The following is a 22,359-nucleotide window of genomic DNA, read 5'->3' as shown; positions in this document are numbered from 1 at the left end:
CCATCATGCTTAAATGACATAAACCACATGAACACTATATAGCACTCCTTTTCTGGGGCGAATATGTGGTGAAAATATCTGATCTACAACCTGGCAACGTGACATGACGTGAGCTTGTAGATTGGATATTTCAGCGAAGACGTTTGGTGTGAGGGGAACACTGGTCAACTAATGATATGCTTTAGGGCAGAGGTTCCCAACCACTGGTACTAGTACCACTAGTTGAACCCTCTGGTGTGGCACACAGAGGGGGGGAGAAAAAAGACAAAAGTAGGATGGAACAAAATGTATTTGAAATAAACAAAACATACATGTTATTTATTATGGTGGTACATGGAGAGCCAAATATCTTCTTAGGTGGTACTTCAGTATGAAAAGGTTGGGAACCCAATGCTGTTGTAGGGTATAAGTGGTTAAAGCAGTGTTTGATCTGTGATACCGTACTGTAAATACAGGATCAAGTGAAGCTTCCTTTCAGAGTATGTCCGTTGCTTTGTGTATAGCATACCAGTTTCACACCACACTGATTCCAGTGGTCACCTCCTGCCTGCAGTTCAGACCACCTCAGCTTAGCCAAACGCAGTTCCAATGTCAAACACATGCATGCATGCACGCCCGCACGCACGCACACGCGTACACACACACACACACACACACACACACACACACACACACACACACACACACACGCACACGCTGGCCCAACCTCGCACCTTAGCCTCAACCCCATCCAGTCTAGCCAGTTTCAGGCTAACCATCCCGATCCATCATCCCATCCCAGCCCATCCCAGGCCGGCCTGAGTGTCACCCAGAACCTCCCAGAATCTGTGCCCCACACTTCCTGCTAGCAGTGGCCGAGAGTTGAGCACAACTTCAGCGAGTCATAATAACGAGACAGTATATGGCACTAAAAGCAGCACTCAAGACAAGAGGAAGCCAAGCAGAGCAGTGCAGCACAGCGCACGCAACAGGGGGAATAGCGGACAGGCAGAAGAGTACACCAGAATTACAGACATCCAGAGGAAAATGAGAGAGAGAGACAGAGTTGATTGGAGGGGTATATAGGGTTCATATAACAGTGAGTTGTGAAAAGGGGCTGTGTGTAAATCAGTTACCTTCAGGTCCCTTCTTTCCAGGTGCAGCAGTTCGGAGCCCCTGATGTCGTGGCGGGTGAAGTTGTCCCTGTATTCTCCCAGGCTCAGCTGTTCCAGCCAGACGCCCACCTCCTCTGTACCCCACCTCTCCACTACACACACACACACACACACACACGCACAAACGCAGAGCAAAGAGGGGCTCAAGAGTGCCACTCATGTATGCACGCACACACGCACATACACACACACGCACACACTCTCTCCTACATGTCGTTGATCTTAATTTATACTTCAACACACGACAGTATTTGCTTTTTTGAAAATCACCGGCTTTCAAACGAAAAACACGATGTGACAACGTTTCTCGCCTGAAAGCCAGTCAATGACAGCTACATGCTGCAAATTATAAATTAGGTTTTGGCATAATAATCAATTTGTCCAATTCTCTCTCTCTCTCTCTCTCTCCGTCTCTCATTGAGGTACACCTCGGGAGATCACATTCACACCAAAAGCCACAACACAGCCACACCATCTTACACGGGAGGAGAACTTGTGGTACAACTGGAAATAAATGAAACCAGGGGAAGAGGGAAGGAAGGAGAAACGGAGGAAATGGGGAACAGGGACAGTAGTGGTGGCAGCTGGCGGAAGGAGGAGGGGTTAACAGAGGCAGAGTCGGGGTCATTACAAGGCGCTGGATAGAGGCGTTCCAGAGAAGCTTGAGGGCATGCAGGTTTTCCACCAACCAGAACACAGAGAGGGAGTAGGAGGTAAAAGGGAGGCGGAAGCCTGTGCAACCTGCAGACGGTACGTCCTAGCCAATCAACGCCTTCCCCCAGATGACCGAGCCAATCGACGCCTCCCCCCAGATGACTGAGCCAATCAACGCCTCCGCCCAGATGACTGAGCCAATCAACGCCTCCCCCCAGACGACTGAGCCAATCGAATCGGTGTCGATTTTCACCGACACCCCTCCCCGACCGCAGCAACACAACATAACATCATAACATCATTTGCTGTGTATGCAAATAGACTTATTTGTAATAGATTACGTACACGTACGCTGTATACAGTGCTATATGCAACACAGTGCTATGCAACACATTCAACCCGAGGAAACAATACGATGGTGTGCTCTCTCAAGTGACCGCGGACACTGGACAGACAGACAGGCCGACTGGCGTCCAGGCCTGAGTGGTCTGTTCTGAGCTGAAATGAAAGCAGGTCCACGCGTACCTGACTGGGGGCTGGTCTTCTTCGTGGCCTTCTCCTTCTTGAACTTGGGCACTATACGGAACATGCTGCTCCGACTGTTCCTCTTGCCATACTCCAGAGAGGGGTCCTGGCAGTGGCACACAAGCATAATTAACCTATAGCCTTTCATTTAGCCACTTGCATGTACAATTTACAATTTAGAGTTTTAGCAGACATGCTTAATCCAGAGCGATGTACAGTGAGCAAGGAAAACACAATGTTTACACATCAAATGCATAGAAGTAGAAATCTGTACATTGAAACTATACACACTATAAGATGGCTGCCAGGTCTACAAATGACCTCTGTCTACATAACATGCTATCTAAGTTACAGTTTAGCCTTTGCGTAAGCTTGCAAGATCTAGGCTAGGGCAAGTGCTACGGGCCTGAAGAGGTGAGCCCTTCGATTATGGCAGGAGATTAGGAGTGAGTCTGCAATTCTAAATGCAATGGTTTGCGTTTGCGGGAGCCGGAAGGGTCTGTGGGGTTAGGATCCTATTTTGGCTGGTTGACGACCTGGATCATTTGGAGGGGCTTAAGTGCACAGGAGTAGCCAGTAAGGAGTGAGTTCGGGGCTGGTCTTGACAGACTCCTGGGGTGAGGAGGATCCTTCGAATGTTGTAGATTGTAAACCTACAGGATGGAGTGACCGCTGCAATGTGTGCCTTGAATGAGAGCTGACTGTCCAGGACAACACCAAGCTTCTTGGCCGCTGGAACCGAAGTGACCAGGAAATAGTTCCAGTGTGTGTGCGCGCGCACATGTGTGTGCATGCGTGCGTGCGTAGGCTGTCTCACCTCCTCATCGTTGGGCTGCAGTATGTAGTAAAGCCAGGGGATCTCTCCCAGTTTCCCCAGTTCCACCTCCACATTCTGTAGAGCGCATGACAGCTGCTCCTCCTCTGGGGGGTCGAGCTGCTGCAGAGGAAAACACAGGGCACAATCAACAACACTCATATCCCACGACATGAGATAGTGTTCTGAAAAAATCATACTCATACTCATGCTAAAAGTCATACTTTTATCAGGGACTCATCAGATCGTTAACAATTTCACACGAGTCTCTTTTTGAAATCGGCTGCCATTATATCTTCGTGGTTTTCACACTTTACGATTGATCGCAGACAAGGGATCACACACTGCAAGATGCAATCCAGACCCGATACATACTGTAGGCTACATTTGTTTTTTATTCCAATTCATTTTGACGTCTCACGTACATGCAAGCTCACGTGATACATGCGCGAGACCGCCACAGGACACTCTCTTTTGAACCAACTTTGAAAATGGAAAAAATAAAACTCGAGTTACTCACCAGGGCGACACGGCCAACTAGAATGGATTCTGTCTCGTTGTGGAGAGCCTTGACGGTACTGGCCACCTCTATAGCTGTGTCCCTGGTCAGACTCTGCACATAGAAGACCAAAACACCTCACTTAGAAACATCACACAAAGAGTGACCACATGGTCCACATGCGGCCACACAACACCCTGATGGTGACTTGAGGGCTGAAAACACACACACGTGTCGCAGTGACTTGTGTCTGTCTCTCTGCCTGCCTGCCTCACCTCAGGGAACTTGGGATGTGTCTTGTTGATGGCGTGAGACGCTGCGTTGACGGCATGTGCTAGCTCCTGCTCTAGAAGCCCGTTGGTCTTTGCCGCCTCACAGATCCTGCAATGGAATTGAACAGAGCGTTATTATGCGCCTGGTGGCATGTGGATCTCGGTAGTGACATGTCGGACATAATAGTCTTTGTACCCCTTTTGGTGTTAGCATTACGTTATGCTTTAGCTATTGAAAAATAGCAGATCTACAAGCTCATCGCGCTACGAGCTTGTAGGTCTGCTATTTTTTGAAAAATCGAAGAACGACTGACATGGAAACATAGCTTTTTCAGAAAACTGTCAGGATGTAGAAGACATTTATAGAATCTGATCTCAGGTCAGAATGGGTTAAGTGCATGTTATGCTGTAACTAACTAGTGATTTATTCTTCTTGTTGTGTGGTGGTGCACCAAAAATAGCCGATTTACAAGCTCATAGTCACGACGCATTGTAAAGCGCGACACATGGACACATTCATACATTGACACACTGTCTGACACGATTGCGCAACCGAATGTGATATTAGTAATTTGACCTGGTGATGAGCTCTTCTGCAGCACGGGCACACATCTGGACCAGGGCTGCCTCCTCCTCCGTAGCCAGGTCCACAGACTGCTGGGGATAGAGGTGGGGACGCAGCGGCAGAGGTTTGTCATACTTCAACTTGTCCTCCCATGACTTTAAGGTGTTCTCAAAAGCCTGCAGCAGGGTGGAGGAGGGGATCAGAGGGAGGGATGGAAAGAAAAGGAAAGGTTATTAAGGACAATATGTACAGTAGATGGTATACATTAGAAAAGGTTTAATGCGGCCCTCAGGTTAATATCAGAATACTGATATATTATTGATTTCAGCTGTGGTTTTTTTCTCCAAACATGACTCGCTTACTCTTTTTTTATGTGCAATATATTTGTACTTAAGTTCATAAAGTTAACATAAGTATAACTAAATGCATTTGAAATTAAATAATTTTTTAACTTTTCAATAAGAAATTGCCAAAAACGCCATTCATTCCGAAAGGTTGTGGCCCTCCAGAGTGAATGTGGAAATTGGCACTGTCTCCATCATCAGAGTTGCCCATCCCTGCTCTGCAGGATGGCTGTGGCTTGTTCTAACTACTGGCTGGACTATCATGGAAGTTGTTGTGCACCTTCACACAGCCCAGACGATGGCCACTAATAATGCTAACACAATTGCCTCCCTCCCTCCCTCCCTTCCATCTCACTCTGTCTCTGGTGAGCATCTGGGCTCTGTTCTTGTGTTGAATCTTGATGACTCCAGGAGGCTGGATCCAGGCCTCTCCATCCACCTGAATGGGAACCCCCTCGTCTCCCAGGATTGTGATCTTCACTGTGCGACACTGGTGATGGACAGGGATGAGATGAAACTGATGAGCCACAAATAAATACTAATATTATATAGTATATGTTTGCGTGTTTGCAATTGTGCGTGCGCGTGTGAGTGTGTGTGTGTGTGTGTGTGTGTGTGTGTGTGCATGGGCGCAATGCCATATGTATATGGTTTCACCTGTGCTATGCGATGATGTTGCAGTTTAATGACCCTGGACACGGCCATCTGCATGCTCCCAAAAACAGCCACCACCTCCAGGATCTTATCGTCAAATGACGGAGCACAGAAGATCTGCAAGGTGACAATAAATCCCACTGAAATTTCAATTCAATTCAATTCAATTCAGGCAGGATATTCCATTCACTTAAATGGCCCATCAACTGGTCATACTGTACTCTTTGGTCTCATCCATTAATCATTCTAGTTTGTAAATATCTATATTATTTGGATATTGGTATTAATGATAATTGTGGTGGATCAGTAGTGAATCGTATCTGAAACTAAAGAATCTTACACACCATTTCCCATGTTATTGATTTCTCACCACAAACGACTAAATTAATGCTTTTGGTGGAATTTCTTTCTTATGTATTTTCAACTGAAAAATAAATTAATTGATAATAATAATAATAATAATAATAACTTTTTTAAATTTGAATAACACATACAGTAAACACCTCACTAAACATATTTACTACTGTGTGTGCAAATTTTCATGCTAATCTGTCCAGCGGTGCCCCGAGTTTAGCTCTGCTCACACACACACACACACACACACACACACACACACACACACACACACATAGACAGACAGGCGAAAACATATTCCCTTCCCGTGGAAAAGATAATAGACCTCTGTGAGGAATCCACAGACCAACAACACTCGCGCGCACGCGCGCACACACACACACACACACACACACACACACACACACACACACACACACACACACACACACACACACACACACATTCTATGTAAATAAAGGAACAATTGATAGAAAAGAAAAGCAGTCTTCTGAGGACGGGCCACTAGGTGGACCCAGGAACCGCTGACAAACTTCACAAACATTATTTAACACAATGTTTTGTTACTAAATTGGGCATCATCATGGCAACATGTTGAAAAATGACCTAACATTCAATACCATATTATACTTAGTTAGTTAGTTAGTAGTTAACTAACTAAGTAAGTTAGTAGTTAACTAACTAACTAACTAACTAACTAACTAACCATAGTTAGTTTTTCATGTGTCTATGAGGTGACAGTACTTCATTAGACACCCTGGAGTTGTTTGTATGTGCAATGGTGTATTAACTTTGTATTTAGGGTTTCTTCCTGGAGGCTGAACCCTTGACAGTCAAACGGGCCAATGAAGTAAACAGTAATATAGTGACACCACACTATCAGCCCCTCCCCTAACCCCTCCCCCTTTATCATACAACTACAGCTGTGGGTGCGGCTTCAGTTCAGGTGGATCACCACCCATCACCACCCACCAGGCAAACCAGGCATACTTAATGAACTGGTGGGCGTGTCCAGATAAAAACAACATTTTAACAAATATTGTACACTTTTTTGAAAAAACTATACCTCCTTATATAACAATAATAACTGATGATCATGTTTTAGGGTGGAAAAAAATCACGGCACTCCATCTTTAACTACAGTAGGCCTATAACCATTCGTCTCAGTCTCGGTCACTTTCTACTAAGCCAGTACAGCTACAACAGAATTGAATAGGGCCAATAACATCATGGCTGACCCTACCCACCCACATCATGGACTGTCCACACTCTGCTGCCCTCTTGCAAAAGGCACCGCAGCATCAGCAGCAGAACAGACCGATTTCGCAAGAGTTTCTTTCCCCAAGCCATCAGACTTGTGAAATCTAAAAAACGTGAAATAGTGCAATATCCCCTAACCTTTCTCTTATATCTCTGCTGCTGAGGACTCCTGCAATATGTCTGTCTCATTATGAACGGACTGTGATTGTATTGTATTTATATCAGTGGTGATTTTTAGTATTGTAGTATTTCACGTAGCATTCTTTTAAGTAAGAGTAGTTGTAGATCATAGTAATGATGACACACAATAATAATGATTTTGGGCACTACATGTGTACGTATACGTGTAATAACTGTGACTGTTAATTCTAGTAATATTTAGCTCAGAGGCTGGCAAACGATCATTGTTGATGTAAAGTGTGTGTGTGTGTGTGTGTGTGTGTGTGTGTGTGTGTGTGTGTGTGTGTGTGCGTGCGCGCGTGTTTGTTTGTTGGATCAGTTCCACTACATGTCCTTTCTCCCTGTTTCCTCTTCTCTAACAGTTGCATAACACTGTGTGCGTGCGCGCGTGTGTGTGTGTGTGTGTGTGCTGTCCAGGGCCGAACCTCTGCAGGGCCCCACAAAGTGTTGTGCGTGTGTGTGTGTGTGTGTGTATGAGAGAGCGAGCGAGAGCTGAACAAACTGACACCCCAATCCGTCAACAGCTCTTGTGTTCTGATCTTTAAGCAAACAAGCGCTAATATCCCTCACTCTCTCTCTCTCTCTCTCTTTCTCTCTCTCTCCTGGTCAACGGGGTCATCTAGTTAAGCCGACGAAAGAGTCTCCTCCTCCCATTACTTACAGGGGCGGAGAGGAGAGAGAAGGCCAGGCATGGACTGGCAGCCTGGTCAAGCGCTCATCATCATCATCTTTAAGAGGGAAAATACCCCCTCAATAATACACAACGCTCCTTCCAAAAAGGTGGAATGTGTTTGAGTTGGACTGCACTGATTGGCCTGGTCCTACATGTCTCATCCAGGATGCAGGATGTTAGAAGAAGTCTACTCACGTCATCCTCCTTGGTGCCTCCCCAGAAGTTGGTCCCACCAGCGTAGCTGGGAATGTTTAGCACCGCAATGCCCTGGAGACTGGGCAAGGGAATGTACTGGCCATCACACTAGGATGGACACACAACAAACACAAACACAAACACACACACACACACACACACACACACACACACACACACACACACACACACACACACACACACACACGCACGCACTAAGTTAGACTTCATGGACATGATATCCCAGACGGACGTTGATACAGGACAAAGAGAGAAGGCCGTTTACAAGTCGTAGAGTGTGCCAAGCCTATCGTTTCCTGTCTCACCTCTAACTGGACCTTCTGCTCAAGGTTCTTGTAGGTTCTCTGCAGCAGCTCCTTTGTGCCCAGAACTCCATACCACATCATGTTCTTGGTACGACTTCTGGGATGGGAGTAGAAAGGGGGAAAGCGGTAAGCAACGGACAAACAATAGAATTGATGGGTGTTATTTTAATGGAGTCTAATTGCGGAAAACGTTTAACGTTTATGAATTCAATACATACACTATGTTGTGTTGCGATATCTCTCCTTATCGAACTTGTACTATTATTATGTATGGATGTACTGCATGGGTGGAAAACCGAACACTAGGCATGTTTGACCTGCATTTCTCTGGGTGCTCCTCTCTCTTGTTGTTGAATTCCAGGGAGATCTTGGCATCAAGGCCGATGCCAAAATAGTTGTTCATCACACACTTCTCCATGTAGCCCTCCCTGGGTGGGGGACATGCACATGTCAATGGCAGACAGCTCACATACATGTCAAGTGTTATAGACTCAGACAGAGAGAGAAAGACAGACAGAGAGAGAGAGAGAGAGAGAGAGACAGAGAGAGAGAGAGAGAGACAGAGACAGACAGCTATATCTTGCGCCACCTCTTACCCCTTATCCCTACACTTATTTGTCACTTTTTACTATTTCGAAAAACATTTTAAAATAGTTCAAATAGCTCATGTACGAGCTCGCAACGTGTCGATGTAGATCGGCTAGTTGAACTATTTGAAAATGTTTTTCTCAAGATTGTAAAATATGGCAAAATAAGCAGAAGCAGTAGAGTGCGTAGTCCGGCAACGGCATGAGACGCGGCACTGCCCGGGGCGAGGGAGGACCGGCAGCTGCCACAACTGCCGGTAAACTACCAGTGGGAGAAGGGGCGGAAGCTGCCAGGGGAAACTGGGGAGATTATGACACTCGACTGCCGCTCGCTTCCGCGGCAGTGCGTTTGGTCCGCCATGCGTTGCGTCGTGCTTGCGGTTATGGTTAGGGTTAGGGTTTGGGGTAAGAGTGTCGGACTGATGCCGCCGAGAAACACTACCGACAGCCACGGGTGTTCCGCTCTCTCTCCAAATAAGTTTCGGGATAAAGGGTAAGGCGCGCCCAAGATAGGGCCCAGACAGACAGACAGACAGACAGACAGACAACTGTAAACTTGACATCCATATTTTTGGGGGCATGTCATAGGCTGATCTACAAGCACACGCAATGTGTTGCGTTGCAACGTGTTGTGAGCTGCGGTCGGGTTCAGGGTTTATACAGTCTAACAGTGTTTCTTACAGTGAGTCCAGATCAGGGTCAATGAAGGGCGTCGCACCAAACGGGTCAATGTTGGCCAGTAGCATCTTGCTGATGATGGAGCTGCCAGCGATGGAGGCAGCGAGACCGGCACGCAGACCTGCGCAAAAAAACACACACAGAGAGACACAGTGTGAAAAAAGGAAAGTTGAACCAGTGGTGGAATTTTTTTCACAGGAGGTTTTGAAGTAGTATTTGAAGCTCCAATGCGTGCCTTTTAGCTTTTGTAGTCCTACTGTATAGTGACGCATTGGGGAGCGAAAATGACAGAGCGGCAATAACTGACAGCTATTTGTGAGTATGTCTTGGCGTGCGTGCGTGCCTACCAGGGCAGATTATCCGTGTGTTGAGCACAGGCAGGTTCTCCTTGCTGGTGGTGAAGGGCGTTATGGAGAAGGAGCCACATGACTGTGTGCTACGACTCATTCTCCTCTCCGTAGGAGAACACGGGCTCTTGGCAGCTGGACGGGGAACAACACACAAACACACGTCGGTCACACGCACAGTTTTTTGTTTTCGTTTGTTTGCCCAGCATTTTTGCCCAGCGGTATTTTCATTGAGGATCATCTCCGTTGCTTCTGGGGGCGGTCATAACTGAGTGGTTATTGAGCCCGCCTGGGGAGTCCAGAGCCCCAGGCCAGGCCAGCAATGTCGATGTGTGTCCCTGAGCAAGGCTCTTAACTCCTAATTGCTCCCCGAGCGCCGTAGAATCCAATGGCTGCTGTGACAAAAAAAACATCCGAAAGGAGTGGGGACTATTCTACTCTATTCTACTTCTCTGGTAAACTGGAGGATTCAAATGATGTGAGATGGAGGAGGATGAGAAAGGAAAGAGGAATGACTCCACTTCAGGGAAGGATGGATTTGACCACTTGGATACAAGTGTCTGTATTCTGGATGGGACCAAGTATTGACCCCTGGTCATGGTCAATGAGGTACATTGTCAACATTACAAGGTGTGCACCATAACCACTTAAGTCCTATATTCTTCGCTGTACAATTTTTACTATTGGAAATTGTGAAGAATCTTCAACTATAATGAAATGCCCAATATAGGGAGAGAGGGGTGTGAATGTCATTTTATAGTCTACATAAACAGGTAAATATCTTCCACTTGAAAATGTTGACATAAAAAGAAAAGACTATAACGACAAGACCGAAATAGGTAGCCAGGTTGTAAGGGTTGTGTCCTTTGACTCCTTTCCTTCACTAAGTGTGTCCTTGCTCTGTTTGTTTTTAGAAAGTCCAACTGGGTAGTGGGGTACCAGTGAGAGGAAAGAGACTAAGGAGAGGAAACAAGGAGGGACGCCGATACCCCGCCACCCATAAGCGCCCCACGCCCATGCTAGGAAAATGTGTGGAAGGAAGGAAGCAGCCCCCATGATAAACAGGAAGAGCTTCTGTCCCAGAGACAATAACACATCCTATAAAGACAGACACTCTCTCTCACACACACACACACACACACACACACACACACACACACACACACACACACACACACACACACACACACACACACACACACACACACACACACACACACACACACACACACACACACACACACACACACAGAGAGAGAGAGAGAGACGTGATAAAGGCTGCTGCACCACATCACAGTTTCCATGGGTGAAGCCATGTATTATTAAACAGAGCTCTCCATTGCCTGCAGTCAGTAGTGGCGACTGAAGATAGAAAGATAGGCTATAGCCTGGCCTGGCCCAGGAGGTGGAATATCACAGAGAACGGTTTCTCTGTGCACTTTTAACACTAATACTTCAGCTTATTTATGACAGGAAACATGATTTGCGTCAGCACTATTATTTTTCCATTAGCTATGTGTCTGGGCTGAATGGGAGACGATGCAGGGAGTGCAGGTTCCACTAGGTGGCATCATATGTCACTGTACGATATCCAATGTGGTCTCCTCGATGGTAGCTCTCTCTAGAACAAGTCACTCTCTCCAGGTCGTCCTCAAGACGAGCCTTCCATCGTCGCGCCAGGTCTCCATACATCCGGCCAGCTCGTTGGTGCTTTGCACAACGAGTCACTCTCTGAATTATTGTGACTGTGTAGTGTGACAGCACTGTTAGAGAGCCACTTTAAAGTAGAAGTCACTACAACAGTGTGTTCAGAAAAATGCACATAAAGTGCCCGCAACGCCGTCTACACTTGCAATACGAACGTTATTGGCAACGTTTCGGTCGAAGACCTTCTTCAGGCATCTTTATGTGCATTTTTCTGAATACATTGAGCCCTGCCTAGGCACCCTCCTCAGAGCATACAGGTGTGCATAAGACTTTGTTGCAGTGTGTAAAAGATTTATTTTCAAAAAATATCAAACCATCAAACCAGAAATTAAACTACAATATTGGAGGTGAGCTATTGGTGAGGGTGGCCGTCGCTTAGAATGAGGGGCGGCAAGCCCTGCAAAAGTGAGAGCTTTGGAATGGAAACAGGTTTGGAATACAGCCAAGTTCTCACCAAGTAAACATCTTTAAAAATGGAATCGGGACCAGCCGACCGGACGTGGAAGTGGAAGTGCAACGGGGCTCTGAGTCTAGAGGGGTTTAATTTGTCACCCACTCTTATACATGTACAAGCAATGACATGTTGGCAGCTGGGCAGACTTGTCACTGATTTGACCCTGGGGTCAAAGCAGTGCAATAATGAATGTATTCCACTCACGTGGCAGTGCCTCCAGTTCCTTGGTGTCTTCGTCCTTCTCGCTGTCTCTGTTTTCCTCCTCGACGATGTCTTTCCTGAACTCCAGGGGAGAGGGCATCTCCGTGTCCTCTGAGTGGGCGTTCTGCTCGTCCAGGACTGAATGGAGAGAGAGGAGAGATTTAAACATTGCTTTGTGTTGTACAATCGGTAAATCCAAATCCATGGAGAGAGTCCAGCCGGGGGGAACAGGAGTCCCCAGTTGCCCCGTGTTTGATGCCAGGCCTGGCCAGCAATGTGTGAAATATGACCAGTCAAAGTGTCCATTGTGACGGAGGAAATTCAATTATCAATTGCAATTGCCCCTTGTTTCTTTTTCTTTTTTCTAATGACCATTTTTTTGCTTGCCTTTGCAATTGTTTATATCACATCTGCATCTTCCAACCTGTAGAATAGTGACAGGCCCACTTTGGTTCCCAGTTCAGGGCAAGTCCAGTTCCGGACCTACCTCCCTACATTTATGGTTCTGAACCAATTCATTTTCAGTTGAAACACTTGGAACTGGTTCAAAATGATGTGGGGAAAATAGAACGGAACCGGTTCAACCCCGGTGGAAAAGGGGCCTACTGTATACATTATACTGTATGGATGTGAGTACCCTGCCTGGTGGTGTTGTGTTGTGTTGTGTTGTGTTGCACAGCTACAGGATGTGAGTAGCACTGAGTAGCCTACCTCTCTCTGCCTGTTCTATGATCTGTCGCACAGCTTTCTTCAGGCTGTTGGCTCTCAGCATCAGCTGCTCCTTTTCCTTAAAGAGCCGGCGCGGGGAGCCTCCCTCTTTCTCCTTCTCCGTCTCCTCCTGCTCCAGTTTCTCCTTCAGCTCCGACAGGCTCTCCTCGCTGGCCTCCTCTTCCTCGTCCTCCTCTTCGTCCTCCTGCTCCTCCTCTACGATGGGGGGAGTGGAGTGGGGGAGCGGGGGCAGGGACTGGCACTCGGCGTTGAGGCTCTGGAGGAGCGAGTCCAGCTTTTCATTCAGCATGGCACACTGGGGAGGAGGAGGGAGAATGTAGTGAGGGTGTTTATATGGCACTGTTCGACACAGTTCAGCTGGTGTAGTGGGTACCAAGGAAGATGTTCAACTAACATTGTTACAGCCAATTTAAGCAGGCATATTTACGTCAACGTTTATATCGCATCATGGTGGCAACGGGCAGCTGTTGTCATCAATAGTTTCACTTTCACGTTTTCTTCACCGGGCATTTCCTTGTTTGGGCTTCCGTGGACAGAGGTTCAGATTCATGACATCAAGCACATCACAGCTCATGCCACGACATTGTAGTGTCCTACATTGTAGTGTGCTACATTGTAGTGTCCTACATTGTAGTGGCATGAGCTGTGCTTATCTCCACCAGGCCATAGGCAAAGGGGGATTATGTTTTTTTTTGTTCAGGGCTAATCTCGCTGGAACAAACAGATGTCCAGCGCCCACTTCCTGTCTGAGATACAGTATGCACTCTACTGAGCGCATGAAGCTCTTTTTAGTTGGGACAGACATACAGTACAGGGATGTACTGTACATAGATACAGACAATGTTCTAGATCAGTGGTTCTAGAAGGTTTTCATTTCAAGGAGCCCCATACGTACATACCATGTACAAATGGGACCAAATGGACCTGTGTGTGTGTGTGTGTGTGTGTGTGTGTGTGTGTGTGTGTGTGCTCACTTTGAGAGACATGTTATCACACTCCTCTGCATTTTCAGTGCTCTTCTCGTAGGCCTTCCCCACTTTGGCAACAAAGTCTTTCACTGTCTCACACAGAACCCTGCAAAACGGGTAAAGGAAAGAATATTATTGTCTGTAGTAGTACAACGGTGTCGATTGCCAATCTATCATTGTGCAATGGAGTACTATAACTATAAGCTTTTGGAGAAGTGTTTCTAGTGGATTGAATCACTTGAGTCACTCACTTGGCAGAGGAGATGACCACAGAGTGCTGGTCAGAGTTGAGGATCTTGGTAAGATGGGTAGCTACTGAGATTTCATAGGTCGATATGTGAAACTGTAGCAAAAAAAGAAAACACACAACAAAAACACACAGAAGTGAATGCTCCCGTGTGTCCGTCTGTGAGTACTGAACCAAGAGGAAACCACTCAGTTCACACGGGTGTGATTTCTTCCTTTAGTTTGACCTGATCCTAGCTATATATAGCTAAATGCAATACATTATGAACAGCTGTCGAAGTGGGGTTCAGGGACCATAAATGAGCTAATAATATAGCATCACAATCATTTTAACCACTTTAACCAATATTCTATACTTTCAAAAATAGCCGATCTACAAGCTCACGGCGCGTCACAAAGTGACGCGAGGTGAGCTTGGGAGATCAGCTTGGATATCGGCTGTCAAAAATATGTTAATTGACAAATCTTGAACATTATTTCTTTACACAAATCTTCTCTTTTGGGTGGTCCCTGTCCACATACTCCTTTCAGTTTTTTTTGGGTGGGTCCTTGACATGCGAGCCACTGGCTAATTACCTGGCAGTCGTCGACCCCCTCGTCGGGCGTGGTGGGGCAGCTGTGCTTGGAGGGGATCTTGATCTCGTAGGTCATGATGCTCCAGCGGTCCAGCATCTTGGTGCTGGCCCGCTCCAGCTTCTCCAGGATCTGGGGCAGCTGCGTGTCGTCGTCACAGGAGGGGCCCCAGCCCAGCACCCGCGCCAGGTCGTTGCCCGTGCCCAGGGGCAGAACGCCCAGCTGGCACTGACGACACAGAGAGGGGTGGGGGGTTAGGTTATAGGCCTTGAGGTACTGAATGGCCGGTGCGCTCGGAATGGGTGTTTGTGCGACAAAAAAGAGAAAGCTGTGTTTCTGTGTCAGTCGTTCTTCGATTTTTCAAAAATAGCAGACCTACAAGCTCGTAGCGCGCCACTCGGTGGCGCGCTATGAGCTTGTAGATCTGCTATTTTTCAATAGCTAAAGCATAGCATAATGCTAACATCAAAAGGGGTCCCCGGCCCAAAATGGGTGAAGTATATCTGACATACATATCGTTGCTGTCTATTTCTTTTGGAAAATGAATGGCCTACTTTGTCATACCGAATCATGTATTAGAATGTGCATGCGTGTGTGCAAGAGCACTGTATTTATTTTGTACAGTATTGGTACCTGCTTATGGAGGTTGAGTTTGTCTATCTCTGAGAGCACCCAGCCCACGCTGCCGTCCCCGCCACACACCAGGATCCGGAAGTTGTCGAACTTCTGGAACAGGCGCAGGCTGCCAGAGACACACCAGACACACTTAATTATTTTGGATTTAGGATGATTAATCAAAAGTAAAATAAATAAATTGACCCTAATACATAGCAGAAATACCCATAAGACAGTAAGAACATGTCCATGTGTGCATACATCCAGCATAACAGCATAACAATAAGAAGGATTTTCTAACTGTGTGTTGGTGTGTGTACATCATGTGTGTTATGTTCCTTTACCCTAGGTGCGGCCCGCCGTTAACCAGGTCAAACACCTGTGCAGGGTTGAGGAGCTGTTTGAAGCGGCGTAGGAACTTCACCCCCTGGTTGTCTCCGCTCTTAGAGTTGACAAAGACCAACAGGGGACTGGCACACGATGGGGGACAGGTAGCCTTCCAGAAGCCTGAGTTAGTAATGACAGAAATAAACACATAAACAAAGACCAACAGGGGACTGGCACACGATGGGGGACAGGTAGCCTTCCAGAAGCCTGAGTTAGTAATGACAGAAATAAACAAATGATTAAATATATTGTGACGCCCACAGGAAACAATGAGTCTGTTGAGGGGAGAGGACAGATAAATAGATGGAAAGAGATTTTGTGCATTCATAGACGGATTATTAATATTTACTAGGCCGATATATCCATTGGGAACGCATACCCTGTCGAATCATCTTTATTGACCAGCTCAGTGGCCTTGTGGTTAGAGTGTCCGCCCTGAGACTGGGAGGTCGGGGTTCGATCCCCGGCCGGGTCATACCAAAGACTGTAAATAATGGGACCCAGTGCCTCCCTGCTTGACACTCAGCATCAAGGGTTGGATTGGGGGTGGGAAGTGAGGACGCTGGCGTCGACTGTTCGCTGCTTCACCTCCCAATGTATGAATGAATGAACCATTGTAAAGCGCTTTGAGCACTTGGAAAAGCGCTATAAAAATGCAATTGATTATTATTATTATTATTGTCACATGTTATGCAATACGTGTTGTACCCGTTTTCCAGTGTACCTGTTCTTGGTTTAGTACCGATTCGATTCACAGTACTTGGAGGCCACTCTATGACGTGGCACATTTTGATTAGTGATGGACACAACACTAATACACAGTAGACACACTCAGACAGACATGGAGACCTGATGCACACAACACTAATACACAGTAGACACACTCAGACAGACATGGAGACCTGATGCACACAACACTAATACACAGTAGACACACTCAGACAGACATGGAGACCTGATGCACACAACACTAACACACAGTAGACACACTCAGACAGACATGGAGACCTGATGCACACAACGTGCTCAGCATAACACGTGGTATCACTGAAAGCGCTATATTCACCTTGCTCTGCCCTGTGGTTTTAAAACCCTATGTTGTATTAATGGATCTTCTGAACGCATTTCTAAACATCTGTTGATGATTTATAGCTGTGTCCTGTCGCATGGTACTTGTGTCAGCCATGTGTGTTGGCACATTTAGCCATGTGTGTTGGCACATTTTATTATGCTTTACTGTGTTTCCTTGCTATTGTGTTATTCTGTTTTCTTGCTGTGTATTGTTGTGAAGGGCACAGAGACCCCTTGGGGTCTCTGTGCAGTAAATACAAATAAACTGAAACTGAAACTGAACTGAAGGCCGATTTATACACTGCCACAATGGTTAAGGTTTGTGCTTGTGTGTGTGCGTGCCGTGAGTGTGTGCATGCGTGTGCAGTTGTGCACGTGTGTACGGGTGTGTGTGTGTGTGTGTGTGTGTGGAGGGGAGGATGGTGACAGTCCCCGGGAGGCGCTGCCGTTCCGTTTCTCTTCATCGCTCTGGTTCTTTTCTCTCCTCGCTCTCAGTCTTCTCATCTCCCCTCTCTGTCTTTCCTCATTTATTTTCTTCCTTCCTCCTCATCTTCCATATCTTTTTTTCCAACATGCCAAGTACCCCCAAATAGTCCTAACCTCTGGCAGCGGCCCCCTATTGTGTTTAAAAAAATCACACCCGTGCACAGTGGTGCAACTCCCCCCCCTCTCTCATTAGCAGGCAACAGTGCAGCACTATCCCTCTCTCTGTTTCTGGCACAACAGCGCCCCTACTGGTGCTCATTAACCAACACATAGGTGAACGGGTAAACACGGACATTGCTGTCCCTTGGAGTGGTTGCACCACTCAAAAATGAAAATAGAATCTAATCTGCTGTAAGTGTCCGATTGCAATGCAATAATATTTGCCATTATTATTTATCATATTGAAAACCTGTGCTTTATTTTGCATTTTTCTTCCGCTCAATTATTTCCTTTCTGTCTCCCGCCTCTCTCTCTGTTCTGTTGTCACAGAGAGCAAGCAGTGAGGATGGAAGAGAAAGGGGAGGGGAGATGAGGGTGGGGGAGGGGAGGGGGAGGGGGAGGGGAGGGGAGTCACGACGTTCCAGCACGTGCTGTACGCAGCCCTCAGCCACTTACTCTGCCTAACTGACACTATAGACTATAGAGACAGAGGGGATCCTGGCACGTGATGCAGAGAGAGAGAGAGAGAGAGAGAGAGGGGGAGAGAGAGAGAGAGAGAGAGAGAGAGAGAGAGAGAGAGAGAGAGAGAGAGAGAGAGAGAGAGAGAGAGAGGGAGGGAGGAGGGAGGGAGGGAGGGAGAGAGAGAGAGAGAGAGAGAGAGAGAGAGAGAGAGAGAGAGAGAGAGAGAGAGAGAGAGAGAGAGAGAGAGAGAGAGAGAGAGAGAGAGAGAGAGAGAGAGAGAGAGAGAGAGAGAGAGAGAGAGAGAGAGAGAGACAGAGAGACAGAGAGACAGAGAGACAGAGAGACAGAGAGACAGACAGACAGACAGACAGACAGACAGACAGACGTTGTAGGAATATTGGGCTTTTTTTGTTTTTGTTTTCTGAATAAAATCAAATTATCGCTTCTCTGGCTTCCTGCATCATCCTTTTCTCTCCACCTTCTATCTATCTTCCAATTAGCTGGTGCTGTCAGCCTTTGATTGGCTGTGTGTGTGCGTGCGTGCGTGCGAGCGTGCGTGCGTGCGAACCATAGTATTGGGTTCATCAACACTAATCCAATCACACATAATTGATGTGGGCCTGGCTCCCAGGCACTGATCCCCATCTTCAGTGGCAAACACACGCATGCACGCATCACATGGTGACGGTGTTATCCTATTATTAGCAGTTGTTTTGGTATGGTACTGTGTGAGCACCTGTGAGATATGGCTATTAATAACTATCTATAAAAGACACAGGCAATTTCCTGGAACACACACCTGATGTCAATTACACCACTCCCACTGCTCTCCCTCTCACTGCACAAAGGGAGCAAACAAGGGTGTGCATTTAACAATAATATTAGCTTTGGCTCTCCGTTTTCCAACAAGTGGCTCGACTGTTTACATGGGAACGTTCATGGCACTTGGCTAGAAGTGCAGTGCATGTACAGAACCTACATCTGTATCCCCACATAATATAATATACAATAACAGTGAATCACCCACTCTTTCTTCCCTCATCTCCCTCCCTCTTCCAGTCATATCGCAGATAGAAAGGTCAGAGTTCAGCAGCAAGACCTCAGCCAACCAAATGGGGGTGAAACCTCATTCATTCACCGCATTGTTAAACGCAGGCATCAATTAGGGACAATCGTCCCATATCAGCCTTTCAGGAACTTGAGCACTCGCTCACGTTCCCGCACACGTTCCTGCATGCGTGGTTCAATTAACTCTGAGTGTACAAATGTACAGCCAAATGGAGGGCACATTTGCTGAGTGTATATTTGTACATTCCGAGGCCTCATTCACACATATCAAACGAGCATTCTGTGTTCCGTCTGTGTGTCATGGCCGCCTTAATGCTTTTCCAATGGAAGTCACGTGGTTTGACAAAACACTTTGTGTTTGATGGGGGGAAGGGGGCAATCAAACACAAGTGTTTGTTCAAACCACGTGACATGAAACACAGACGGAACAGAGAATGTTCGTTTGATATGTGTGTATGAAGCCTCCGAGTTACACAAGGATAATTTTACTGTGTGTGTGCCACCTTATAGTCAACGATTGTGTTTGTGACTGTGTGTCTGTGCCGTGCCTACCGTCGGAGTCGATGCTGTTGAGTGCTGTTGGGGGAATGATGGAGACTTTGCATTGGCCCAGAGGACACTTGCGCGGGAACACATCCATGCAGGCCGTGTGAACCTGCAAGCACAAACACGGCTCAAGTTTGGAACACGCAAACAAAAGGTCACGTCGAAGCCAATGTTCTTGACACAAACAGCAGGCGCTAACACATGTGTTAGCTCGAGATATAAACTCTTACAAGCTGATTATAGCCTGCTATTTGACAGCCTTGTACATGTTTTCCAAACCGCTTTTAGAGGCTTGCGGATTACAACAAAAACACTACCAAAGAGCTCTTCACTCTCTGTTGTAATAAAACAATACTAATTAGATTTTTTATAGGATTTTATTGCACTTCCTCCCCCATTATCTGTTCTTAAGTCACAGGAGAAAGAATTGTCTTAGCACTATGGTTTTGACCTTTGATCTTTAGTATTGTTTAAATGCGATGGCAGTGATCTAGAAATGGAAGACTATTCCACAAGAGTAAGAGAGTCCAAAACTGATAATGGCTTGACATTTTGATTAATTGATTTAACTCTTTCACCAATGGACTCATACAGTAACTATCCATGCTTTCTGATGGGCATCGATCTCACCCATGTGTCCTTTTTTGTGTCTTTTGCAGGCCTGTTTATTTTTGTCTTGTCATTTGATGTCTTGTATTGTTGTGTACTATAACAAAAAAATCTAAATAAAGACCAGGCAAGCATCCGTGTCATTAGATTTTAACCTCACACAAGCGCGTCACTTCATGCCGTGCTGCGAGCTTTTTCTCATAATATATATCATTTTGAATTACGAAATAGTTTGAGAGATAACTGATTTTTAGTAGAATTGGCCTCAGTGTCTTCAGTGGCGCGCTACGAGCTTGTAGGTCTGCTATTTTTGAAAAATCGAAGAACGACTGACATAGAAACATAGCTTTTTCAGAAAACTATCATTTTCAAACAGACATTTTTAGAATCTGATCTCAGGTCAGAATGGGTTTTAATTGATTAAAAACGAGTGTACTGTGTGTATGTGGCTGTGGTAATCTACCATAGCTTTGCACCAGAGACAGCGCCAGTCCTGCAGTCTCAGCACGGAGCCACACGTCTTGTCGCACACGGCACACTTGGCACTCACAGGCAGGTTGCCCTCCAACCACTGATGGGGCATGGCAATCTGCAGGGCGCACGCACACACACATGAATGGTTAGGATGCAGGACGCACGCACACACACATGAATGGTTAGGAATGGAAAGATGCTCCCCGCTGTCATCAAAGTGTCAGTTTAGGCTTTCCCCCGTGGCTCTCTGTTTTCACACACGCACGCACGCGCACACACACACACACACACACACACACACGCACGCACGCACGCACGCACGCACACACACTCACTCAAGCTTACCCCATCCTCATCTTCGATGATGTCCTTCCCTATGGAAGCCAGAGTGGTCCATTTACAGTTATTGGTGGCTCGCACAGCGCAGCGTTTGTGGGCTTTGAATTTGCATACTGTAAAAACAAAACCAAAAAGACACACACACACACACACACACCGTCAGTCTGAATAACAATCATTTGCTACATTTAAAAAAGTATGACGACATGGACACAAAAAAGTCCACGTGAAAGTACATTAGAACACTGGATAATGTAAACAAAAACCTAAAGATGCGAGGTATATGCTAAAGTAATTATTTCCACCAGTTGATCCGTATTGATTTCATATTATACAACATAAATCATTATGGACTTTTGTAGCCGTGTTCCTGAGCTCAAAGCAAATCAGGACCGACTGATCACTCTCAGCCCATCCAATCATTGATTGACGCCTGTCAAATTATCGTTATGGATCATGCTGCAATGACCTGTGAGTGGACAGAGCGTTGCTAACCTCCCCCTATAAGCCCGCCTGCATTGTGCCGTATCTGACAGTGAGCTGAGCGCTGTGCTGCAGAACAGAGAGCTTATAGCTTCACGCCACAGGCAACAAATCCATGTCTGTGCCCAGCAGCAGACAGCCTATATCCAGGCTGAGAAAGCCCAGAGCCAACAGCCAACTCCATGTTCTCCATATCTGAAAAAACCCCATCGCTTGCAAGAGCAACACACACTTCTCAGATACGGTACCCTGTCGAATATGAAGCGATGCATTCGTTCATGCGGGGAGCGCGGGAGTCGTGTGTACGCCTCGGCTGTAATCAGCTGTCAGTCTGCTGATTGAAAGCAATCAGCCACGCTTTTCTACACACTCACACCTCATCATCATCACACCTCATTCCCTCGACAAGGACAGTCCGTTTAAATGCGCCACTGGATCTCTGCTTCCCTATTGCTGCCATGCACACACTGCTGCTGCTGCCACCACCCCAGCCTCCACCTTATAGTTCAGAGAGTCTTGCATTACTGAATTCCAATGCTGGCAGGGTTCTAAACTGAATTCAATGTTCTGTGGCTTTAATGTTAAACTGCATTCAAGATTAGATGTCTTTCTATTGCCCGCTCTTGTATACCTGTGCATACTGCGGAGCAACATTTAGGGAACATTAGGATTGGAGCCATTAACGGCAAGTTTAACTGTAT

At 46.5% G+C, this 22,359-nt stretch overlaps 1 protein-coding gene across 4 annotated transcripts in view; it reads right to left on the bottom strand.

The window, feature by feature from the left end:
- dgkh (diacylglycerol kinase, eta) overlaps window positions 1-22,359 on the bottom strand; it is a 75,289-nt gene that overhangs the window by 6,158 nt on the left and 46,772 nt on the right. For 3 of the 4 annotated variants that reach the window (XM_080785790.1, XM_080785789.1, XM_080785792.1), the window contains 23 exons: window positions 21,182-21,288; window positions 20,826-20,951; window positions 19,760-19,862; window positions 15,919-16,081; window positions 15,593-15,701; window positions 14,963-15,187; window positions 14,392-14,483; window positions 14,147-14,246; window positions 13,155-13,467; window positions 12,447-12,581; window positions 10,082-10,216; window positions 9,738-9,855; window positions 8,787-8,897; window positions 8,470-8,566; window positions 8,144-8,251; window positions 5,485-5,598; window positions 5,183-5,317; window positions 4,496-4,659; window positions 3,922-4,027; window positions 3,668-3,760; window positions 3,151-3,270; window positions 2,334-2,439; window positions 1,116-1,246 (listed from right to left, as the gene is read on the bottom strand). In XM_080785790.1, the coding sequence (XP_080641916.1) occupies window positions 1,116-1,246; window positions 2,334-2,439; window positions 3,151-3,270; window positions 3,668-3,760; window positions 3,922-4,027; window positions 4,496-4,659; window positions 5,183-5,317; window positions 5,485-5,598; window positions 8,144-8,251; window positions 8,470-8,566; window positions 8,787-8,897; window positions 9,738-9,855; window positions 10,082-10,216; window positions 12,447-12,581; window positions 13,155-13,467; window positions 14,147-14,246; window positions 14,392-14,483; window positions 14,963-15,187; window positions 15,593-15,701; window positions 15,919-16,081; window positions 19,760-19,862; window positions 20,826-20,951; window positions 21,182-21,288 (3,011 nt within the window). The remainder of the gene's footprint in view (window positions 1-1,115; window positions 1,247-2,333; window positions 2,440-3,150; window positions 3,271-3,667; window positions 3,761-3,921; window positions 4,028-4,495; window positions 4,660-5,182; window positions 5,318-5,484; window positions 5,599-8,143; window positions 8,252-8,469; window positions 8,567-8,786; window positions 8,898-9,737; window positions 9,856-10,081; window positions 10,217-12,446; window positions 12,582-13,154; window positions 13,468-14,146; window positions 14,247-14,391; window positions 14,484-14,962; window positions 15,188-15,592; window positions 15,702-15,918; window positions 16,082-19,759; window positions 19,863-20,825; window positions 20,952-21,181; window positions 21,289-22,359) is intronic. The other variant, XM_080785791.1, reaches the window with a different exon arrangement.

This window comes from Protomyctophum bolini, assembly GCF_963924005.1.
Source record: "Protomyctophum bolini genome assembly, chromosome: 16".
In the NCBI taxonomy this organism is placed as follows: domain Eukaryota; kingdom Metazoa; phylum Chordata; class Actinopteri; order Myctophiformes; family Myctophidae; genus Protomyctophum; species Protomyctophum bolini.
The sequence above is the reverse complement of the archived record's forward strand: the minus strand, read 5'-3'. Positions and strand labels throughout refer to the sequence as shown.